The 10,063-nt window shown below is 43.5% G+C and overlaps 1 protein-coding gene and 1 pseudogene across 1 annotated transcript in view; one reads left to right on the forward strand and one right to left on the reverse strand.

The window, feature by feature from the left end:
• Positions 1 to 4,263: 4,263 nt before the first annotated feature.
• LOC112072034 (insulin receptor substrate 2-B) overlaps positions 4,264 to 10,063 on the reverse strand; it is a 35,500-nt gene continuing 29,700 nt past the window's right edge. Inside the window, exons 2-3 of the mRNA XM_024139449.2 lie at positions 6,216 to 8,114; positions 4,264 to 6,120 (exon numbers count right to left, since the gene is read on the reverse strand). Of these exons, the coding sequence (XP_023995217.1) occupies positions 8,110 to 8,114 (5 nt within the window). The 3' untranslated portion in view covers positions 4,264 to 6,120; positions 6,216 to 8,109. The remainder of the gene's footprint in view (positions 6,121 to 6,215; positions 8,115 to 10,063) is intronic.
• The window catches only part of LOC139024707 (octapeptide-repeat protein T2-like), a 23,515-nt pseudogene continuing 22,291 nt past the window's right edge, over positions 8,840 to 10,063 (forward strand).

Raw genomic sequence — 10,063 nt, forward strand, 5'->3', positions numbered from 1 at the left:
AGTGTCTGGTGTAGAGTGAAGAGACACTTTTATAAATGCGCAGAGAGTAGCGGAGCGATGTAGTCTGCAATGAGAGAGTTGGTTGAGAGAGAGCATGGTGTTGAGATGTGATCAAGAGTAGAGAGAGAGGAGAGAAGGTGATGAAGAGAGAACACGTGAGAGAGAGAGTGATTAGTGTGGCAGAATGGAGAGAAAGGAAGATGTATAGAGATGAAAGAGAGAAGAGAGACGTGTTGGGAGAGAGACAGGAGATAGTCGACTCGGCCGAGGAATTGGAGGTGAACAGAAGAGTTACGAGAGATATCATTAGGAAGATAGTAGAGTCGCCTTGAGCGAGATAGAGAGAGAGAAGAGAGCAAGAGAGAACAGAGCATAGAGAGGTGTCAAGAGGCATAGAAGGGAGAATGAGTAAGAGAGAGCAGATAGGAGGAAGCGAGAGATGGAGAAAGAGAGAGAGAAGGAAGCAGAGGCAGAGAGAGAGAGAGGAGAGTCAGTAGTCAAGGAGAGAGCAAGAGGGATGGAGTGAGAGTGAACAACGAGAGGAGAAGAGTAGAAAAGTGAGAAGAGCGAGAGAGAGAGCAGAGAGGAGAGAAGAGAAAAAGCGAGAGAGAAGAGAGAGGAAGGCAGAGAGAGAGAGAGAGAGAGAGAGTGAGAGAAAGGTAAGAAAGGATAAGGGATCGTAAAGAGAGACAGATACAGAAGATGAGTTAGTAGAGACGCTAATGACAGAGTGTAGAGAGAGAGAAAGAGAGATGATTGATGAGTTCGTTGAAGCAGATGAAGAGTGAGTTAAATTAAGGGAGAGCTTTAGATAGTAGGGTTCGCAAATAACTGCTTAAGCGAGAGAGACTACGGTAACGATTAGCAGAGTGCGGAGAGAGAGAGAGAGAAGAAGAGAGGAGAGAGAGCAGACAGAGAGTTTTAGGGAGGGAGTTCGTGTTGACGTAGAGAGAGAGAGAGAGAGGGAGAGGAGAAGAAGAGAGGATCGAAGAGAGACGCATGCAGGAGTTAGGAGAGACGAAGGGAGGAGGAGAGTCGTTACGAATGCGCAGTGAGACTGGTTTAGAGAGGGGATGAGATGGACGGAAGCGAAACGGAGGAGATGGACGAACGATGAAGAGGAAGAGAGGAAGAGGAGAGACGTAGAGAAAGAAAAGAGACAGAGAGGAGAGAGAGAGGAGAGATGGAAGACATGGCAAGAGATGAGTAAGTGAAGCAGAAGTGGAGACAAAGCTAGAGCAAAGGCGAGAGAGGGCAGAGAGCGCATGGTTGAAGAGAACACTAGAGGGGGGTGGGAGAGAGACTGAGTAAGAGGTTTTCAAATCAAGCGTGTTAAGAAGCAAGTGTCTGTTTGTTAATTTCAAGTTTAGAATGTGTTCTGTCCGTGTGTTAATCAGGAGTAGAATGATTTAATGCCTGTCCGAGGATACCAAGACATTCCCATACCCGCCTAATGGCTGTTCAGTGAATAATAACGTATTTCAGTAATGTTTCTATGAGTACAGCGTCAATAGGTCATTAAGTAACCCATGACAAACGTTGAGTGAACAAGCAACATTTTTTCCGTAACAGCGGGGGCATTAACGATTTTTAACCTCCAACTCTTTTGGGTTTTTTAACCCTCAGAAAGTAGACTTAGAATATAACGACTCGTTTGGGGGGAAATTTTCTTTTTCCAACAGTTGTGGGCTCTGGTCTTTTGGTCATTTCCCCAATCGAAACTGAAACTCCAAAACATAATTTGTAGTCATATGGTGAAAAGTCACCCTGTCAGGCGGTGGGATTTGAACCCACGCCCCCGAAGAGACTGGAGCCTAAATCCAGCACCGCTCGGCCACACTATCAGACAGAGTGAGGAGCTATCTATATCCCAAAGCAGTCACTGCAACCAGAGGCCATGACTCACATCTCAGAGTAGCAGTGTTGATATAGGATCAGTTTAGACTTTTAGATCACAACGAATAGGATTTTATGGACAGATCCTTGTTCAGCACTCCTACTCTGAGACACTTTGTGGATACAGGCCCAGGAGGACTCCCTTCTGTAAACATATTTATAGACCGTGATAGGGTAACATGGGGTGGGAGAGAAACATAAACAAAGTTGTGTGACAGGTTGTGTGTAATAGTGTGGCCGAGGGGTCTAAGGAACTGGTTCAAGGCTCTAATCTCCTTGGGGCTGTGGGTTTGAATCCCACTGCTGTCAGGCTTCCTTTTGACCAGTGTGGACTACATACTGGAACAGTCTGAGGTACTCGAAAGAGTAGCCTGAGAAACACTAAGCTGTTTGGGCCAAAAGGTAACCAGAGCCCACAACTACTAGAAGGTCAAACTTTGACCTAAATATCACTTTTAGAAAAGTAGTCAAACTGTCAGGGCTGTTTTTGGTTAGTTGCTTCCTGGGTATAGACCTTTCGAAAGCAAAGCGCATTGGATCAAGAGTCAATAATTGACATGTACATGTGTATGACGGGGTAACGTGCATGTATCATGTTGAGTGTGTAGTGACTATTTGTATACAGCAGTTCTGTGTGTCTAAGACAATTTTCCCCTCAGTGCATTCAGAAAGTATTCAGACRCCTTAATTAGATTTTTTTACACATTTTGTTACATTACAGCCTTATTCTAAAATGGATTAAATTGTTCCCCTCATCAATCTACACACAATACCCCATAATGACAAAGCAAAAACAGTTTTTTAGTTTAGATGTTTAGAATTGTATAAAAAGTACAAAAAATTGAAATATAACATTTACATAGGTATTCAGATCTTTTACTCAGTACTAAGTTGAAGCACCTTTGGCAGTGATTACAGCCTCGAGTCTTCTTGGGTATGACGCTACAAGCTTGGCACACCTGTATTTGGGGAGTTGCTCCCATTCTTCTCTGCAGATCCTCTCAAACTCAGGTTGATTATTTTTTTCTTTTCTAACCTTTATTTAACTAGGCAAGTCAGTTAAGAACAAATTCTTATTTTCAATGACGGCCTAGGAACAGTGCCTTGTTCAGGGGCAGAACGACAGATTTGTACCTTGTCAGCTCGGGGATTTGAACTTACAACCTTTCGGTTACTAGTCCAACGCTCTAACCACTAGGCTACGCTGCCACCACAAATGGGAAGTTATGCAGTTATTTTCAGGTCTCTCCAGAGATGTTCAATCAGGTTCAAGGACATTCAGAGACMGGTCCAGAAGCCACTCCTGCATCGTCTTGGCTGTGTGCTTAGGGCCGTTGTCCTGTTGGAAGGTGAACCGTATCCCCAGTCTGAGGTCCTGAGCGCTCTGGAGCAGGTTTTCATCAAGGATCTCTCTGTCCTTTGCTCCGTTCATCTCTCCCAGTCCCTGTCGTTGAAAAACATCCCCACATCATGCTTCACCATAGGGATGGTGCCAGGTTTCCTCCAGGGGTGACACTTAGCATTCAGACCAGAGAACCTTGTTTCTCATGGTCTGAGAGTCTTTAGGTGCCTTTTGGCAAACTCCAGGTGGGCTGTCGTGTGCCTTTTACTGAGGAGTGGCTTCCGTCTGGCCACTCTACCATAAAGGCCTGATTGGTGGAGTGCTACAGAGATGGTTGTCCTTCTGGAAGGTTCTCCCATCTCCACAGAGGAACTCGGTCAGAGTGACCTTCTCCCCCGATTGCTCAGTTTGACCAGGTCGCCAGCTCTAGGAAGAGTCTTGGTGGTTCCAAACCTCTTCCATTTAAGAATGTGTTCCTGGGGACGTTCAATGCTGCAGAAATGTTTTGGTACCCTTCCCCAGATCTGTGCCTCGACACAATCCGGTCTTAGAGCTTTACGGACAATTCCTTCGATCTCATGGCTTGTTTTTTGCTCTGACATGCACCGTCAACTGTGGGACCTTATATAGACAGGTGTGTGCCTTTCCAAATCATATCAAATCAATTCAATTTACCACAGGTGGACTCTAATCAGGTTTTAGAAACATCTCAAAGATGATCAACAGAAACAGGATTCACCGAAGCTAAATTTAAATTCTGATGGCAAAGGGTCTGAATACTAATGTAAATATGTATATTTCTAAAAACCTGTATTTGCATGGTCATTATGGGGTATTAGTGTTTGTAGATTGATGAGGGAGAAAAAAAATTATGTTATCCATTTTAGAATAAGGCTGTAATGTAACAAAATGTGGGAAAAGTCAAGGTGTGAATACTTTCAGAATGCATTGTACATGTACACACCCACACACACACACACACACACACACACAGGAGAATACAAAATGAGGGACAGTTGACACGGTAAGATGTACATTAACACATTTTTATTGCAATAGCTCTATCGAAAGCAAAAAAAAAGTCTGATAAATATAAACACTATGCAACGCTCAACATTCCTTCAATAGAGCCCCCCCCCGGAAGTAAATGAGAAATAAAGAGAAGAAAAAAAGGTGCCTTGAGGAGCCATTAACATGAAGAAAAACAACTGGATGCTATTTAAAGGGGGGGAGGGGTGGGGGGAATCCACCAAGAACTGTTATTTTGAAAATTATTCTTATTTAAATTTTTTCCCCCCTAAAGACATACGTTGCTGAGAAAATATAACGCACCTCTGAAGATCAACAACTCCTCAGTATGAAGAGAACGTTCCGTAAAGCTAAATTACAAAGCCATTCAATTCTGAAAGAAAACACAGGTAGCAATGAAAATGGCACCTTCCTCATCACTGTGGCGGTTGCCATCAATCAACCAGTTGTTATTTCGTACTACACAGCAGCAAATAAAATAGTAATAGTAACAAAACATTAGGCAGCGATTTTTACTTTTAACATTTTTATTTTTATTTATTTTTATAACAAAACTGCAAAATTTCCAAGTCGTACTTTTTGAAAAAAAAGTTTCTCCTGTCTGTTTAGTTTAAAAATGATTTTAAACCCTCGTCTGTCTTTAAGAGTCTCAACCAAAAGTATCAACACAACACCAACAAAAACTACAGAGATTTAACTTCTGCTCTTTTCTGTAAACTAGATAAAACAAAGAAAATACAACTGCATATGTTTATGCAGTACCACTTACTTCCTCTGTAATATATTATGTAGGTATTATTATCATCATCCAAGGGTTTGTCATTCTTTACTTAGAACGCCCTTTTCAAAGCATCCACACTAGTAGCTTGTCGCACACTACTGAGAATGCAAGTCCAGTACATGTCTAGAATGGAGTTTTGGGACGTGGCTGTAGTGGCCTATATCAGATCAGCACAGTACAAAGCAGAATCCTCATTCACTAAAACTAAATCGTAAGAAAAACTGAACAATGCCGATAGGCTTGATAATCGATACTCATCTTTCTGATTGATTGAGTTGATTAGATAATTGATTAGGTAAGACTTCTCAAATCACAGAAAGTATTTTTCCAAATAAAGGTTTTGTATTGGTCAAATCAAAATAGCTCAAAGCCAAAACGCGCTGCAGCAAAACCTAAACAATTTAAACATTGTCAAACTAAACGTACCCYAAATATGAAAGCAACAAAGTTTGTTTCAGCGCATATCATAACCTTTGAAATTCCAATGTTTAAAAAAATAAAATAAGTTTAAAATGTTGCAGACAAATCACAGTACAGCCTTTAAAATGTGTTCCAACCATAGAATTAGAATGATGATTCTAGTTCTATAGTTCCAGCCTTGGTAGGTATGGTAACGGTTCCTTTTCCATAACATAACAGTAGGTTCTGTGCCATATAACTGTACCATAGAAGACATTGGTTGTACCAAATGGGGTAAAACAGGTTAAGTCACCCTATTCCTGGAGGGGTAGCTAGATGGGATGTGACTGGTTGTTGAAAGGGTTTGGGGCCAACTTTCTCATATTGTCCTCTTTTTCTACACCAACAAATACATCATCGCCCTCTTACTGAAAACACACTTCATTTTTTGCTTTTCACGTTTCTCTCTCTTTTCGAAACAAAAAGTCAAGCTCGTTTTTATTTCCACTGACATTTTGGAGAGGTAAGGAGAGAAAGAGGAGGAGAGAGGCAGTATAATGATCAGGTGAGTACAACAAAAAAGAAAATCCAGTCACACAATCGATAGTGGCACTCTAACACCTCCTCCTCCCTCCGTCCATCTCTCCCTCCGTCCATCTCTCCCTCCGTCCATCTCTCCCTCCGTCCATCTCTCCCTCCGTCCATCTCTCCTCGTCGTCACTCTCCCTCCGTCCATCTCTCCCTCCGTCCATCTCTCCCTCCCTCTACACCCCTACAGCGGGTTAACTACATAAAAGGCTGGCAGAGATTATACCGCAAAATACACAACAGTTCTCTAGGACAAACTGCTTCCAGCCTTTCAGAAGGGAGCGATAGGTCCAAAAAAAAGAAAAAAGTGGAATACAAAAAACCATGGCACACTTTAGAGTCAAAATACGTGACGTTCCATTCAGCGGAGTTCAGTCCACTATGGTTCAGACTGCAGTTAACACTAATCTGGACCCATTGGATTTTGCTCTTATGCGCTGTACTATAGATGCAAACATCATGTACAGCTTTGTGGCACAGCACTGCTTAATATTGTGGTATTTAAACCAGTGGTGAAAAAAAAAAAAAGTACTTCAAATTGTCATACTTGCATAAAAGTAAAACACTGAAGGGAAAATAAAATGCTAAAGAGGAAGGTGTTCCGCTTTACGTCGGTCGTTCCATCACTCCTCCTCCTCTCAAGTTGTGTGCTGACAACTTTTTTTTTTTTTTACTTCTTTCCTGTCAGAAAATAAAACCGATGAGTCTCGTTGTGTGGTGAGTTGATAGTGGAAATGTGCGTTGTTTTTGGCAAGATGCAAAAAAAAAAAAAACGTGTGACGTTTAGTAAGGGCAGCTGTTGTGTCGAGGCGAACAAAGCGACTGATTACAAGCAACATTGGACAGAAAGTACTGCACCGTTTTCAACCCTTTGTTGTAGCTACACTTCCCCAGCGCTAACCCTAAAGTCATTTCCAGCAAACCACTGGTTCCCGTGGATGAGTTTAGATCGAGAATACACCCTCACCACCCCCCTCTTCTCTCTCTCCTATTGGCAGTGGGAAGGGTCTAGCGTGCATAAGCAGGGAAGTTTGAGGCTGACAGAGGTGTGTGTTTGTTTGTGTATGTATGTGTCCGTGTATTGAGTGTGTGTATTGACTGTGTGTGTCCCCCGTCCGTCCGTGTGTGTATTGAGTGTGTCCGTGTGTGCATTGAGTGTGTCCGTGTGTGTATCCGTGTATTGAGTGTGTGTGTCCGTGTGTGTTGCACAGGGGGGCAAGTATGCCCAGCACATTGCACCTTGGGGGTAGAGTCAGGTTACTGGAACCCCTAACAACATCCAGCCCCCGTGTGTGTGTGTGTGTGTGTGTGTGTGTGTGTGTGTGTGTGTGTGTGCGTGTGACCCAGCAGCTCTACTGACTGACTAGTGGAATCACAGAAACAGAGGGTGTCGCCTAGCCTAAACAGGACACACTGACGTGTGTGTGTGTAAGCGTCTCACACACAGTACCAGACCTGTGTTAATAAAGGCCCTTAAGTGGAAATAAAGTACCTGCTTCTTTTACGGAAAATATTTTTCATCAGGAAAACTGGGACCATCGTTGAGTCCAGTACCGTTCTCTGTTAGCTGTACAAAAATACTCAATAAAATCCTGTTAACATAATGAACGCACCTGAAACCTATTGTGGCAATAAATATAGTAGTGTGTATTTAAGTCTTAAGAGAAACCTGTACTGACCAGTCTCCACCCCGTCTCTAGGACTTATTATTGTTATACAGCCATACTCAAGTGTTTAAGCAAAGCTCCCTTTTCGTACTGTTAGATCAGAAAGAAAGTCAGAACTAAAGTCCATTAACATTGACAGCAGCCTCAGAACCAGGTCTGAGAAGAAGAAAAAAAATATATATATATATATATATATAAAAAAAAAAAAGTTAGCAAACAAAATAAACACAAATGTGTCGTATTCAGTCTTCGTTTTCTGTCGTCTTGGTGATGTTGCTCAGAGGGGGCGTGACCTCGTGGGCTGACCTTGGGGTCGAGGTTGAGGGATTGAAGATCAAAGTGTGGTGTGTGGGTGTTGAAGGCCACGGTAGAGGGAGTCTGTGATGCTCCATTCTCAGCTTCCTTCATCAGTCTGTAGAGAGAGAGACAGAGAGAGAGAGATGATCAGTTAACGTCACCAAAACGGTTGGTAAAGACGCATGTCCCTGCATGGCCTCAGCTAACCTGGTTAGTGGTTGCACACACGCACCTTCTGGTAGTAGGTTGGTCTGGGCTCTGACCGGCCCTGTGTCGTGGTGTGTGTTGGGTGGCTATGTGTGTGTGTGTGTGTGTGTAGTATGTGTGGGTGTGTCGTGTGTCGTTTGTGTGTGGTGTGTGTTTGTGGTGTGAGTCTGGTTGACTGTGTGTTTTGTGTGAGTTGATAGTGTGTGTGGTGTGGTGGTGGTGTGTGTGTGGTGTGTGTGTGTGTGAGAGAGTCGTTGTGAGTGTGTGGTGTGTGTGAGAGTCTGCTTGTTGAGTGTCTGTTGTGTGTGTGAGGTTGTTGTGAGTGTGGTTGTGTGTGTGTGTGTGAGCTGTGTGTGTGTGTGTGGTGTGTGTGGTGGTGTGTGTCTGTGAGAGTCGTTGTGAGTGGTTGTGTGTGCTGTAGTGTGTGTGTGTGTGTGTGTGTGTTGTGGTGTGTGTGTGTGTGTGTTGTGTGTGTGTGTGAGAGTTGTTATTGTGAGTGGTGTGTGGTGTGTGTGATGTGTTGTGTATGTGTGTGTGTGTGTGTGTACGTATGATGTTGTTGAGTGAACATGAGTGGTTTCTGTGTGAGTGTGTGTGTGTGGACCCACAGCAGGGCTTTGTCCCGTTTTAACAATGGCTGCTGGGTCACAATACAGGTGCTTTGAGAGAGGGCTTCAGCTGTGGTCGGGCTGGAGCGACAGGAATGCTGGCTAACGCTTTCTATCTGTCTGTTACAGAGGGGGGGGGGGGAGACAGAGGGTTGACACAGAAAGACAGAGAGAGCGAGAGGAGGTAGACAGAGGTCTTTGGGTAATTGTTACATCAGTTGACATTGACCATAACAATCTCCTCAGACTCCCACAACTGTCCCCCCCCTCCTCCCCCCCTTATTGCCTGCATATTTCCAAACACCACCCCTAGACCACCTGCATTACGACCTAGTCTGGCACCTGGGTAAGTGTTTGTCCAAGCTAAATCTCTCTCTAAGGCGGGGTGCTTCGGCCCTCAAAAACAACAGCCAGCCAGCAGACATGATTTCACGCACTATCAAAACTAAACACTTCATTGGTTCATGTGAAACGTTTGATATCACCGATATGACAGAATAGAAGACAGTTAACCTACAGTAAGCTATGAAAGTGAACATCACATGATCGTTCGAGCCCTCTTCAGAACGCAGATAACAAATTAGAAACCCCTATGGTTTTGTTACTATGCAAGCTGCCAAGCTAGCTAGTGAATGTCCAAGTCCATTTCATCATCATAGGCAGTGAAGCCACAACCAGAGGTAGCCAGTTCATTTCAGTTGGGTTAGGCCTAACTGGGTTACACTGAGTTGTATTCATTAGTGCACACCGTAGCAAAACATTTTACAACAGAAACTACCAGTATTATTTAAAAAAATATATTTTTATATCGGACAAATTGAGGTAGGTCCCTTCCCCTTTCGGCCCGTTTGTTTCCTGGTCAGGTCTGGGTTAGGTATGGGGTTAATGGTCAGGTTTTAAAATCAGCTTATAGGTTAAGTACCTCTGATTAGCCTATAAGCCGATAGCTACTGTCTGTGGTACAACACAGGAAAACTTTTCAGCTAGATTTGCCACTGTCCTGTCGGTCTCTCTATCCTCTCCAATTCCCATCTCTTTTACCCTTCTCTGCCCCTCTCGCGTTCCTCTTTCTATCACATCTGTTTCTCCCTGAACACTACCTGTTCTTTGGCAAAGAAGGAGAGAGAGAGACAGAGAGAGAGACAGAGAGAAGACAGAGAGAGAGACAGAGAGATGAGAGAGAAAGAAGAGAGAAGAAGAGAGAGAGAATGAGAGAGAGAGAGAGAGAGAGAGATGAGAGATAGCAGAT

The sequence above is a fragment of the Salvelinus sp. IW2-2015 genome, unplaced genomic scaffold, assembly GCF_002910315.2.
Source record: "Salvelinus sp. IW2-2015 unplaced genomic scaffold, ASM291031v2 Un_scaffold1805, whole genome shotgun sequence".
Classification (NCBI taxonomy): domain Eukaryota; kingdom Metazoa; phylum Chordata; class Actinopteri; order Salmoniformes; family Salmonidae; genus Salvelinus; species Salvelinus sp. IW2-2015.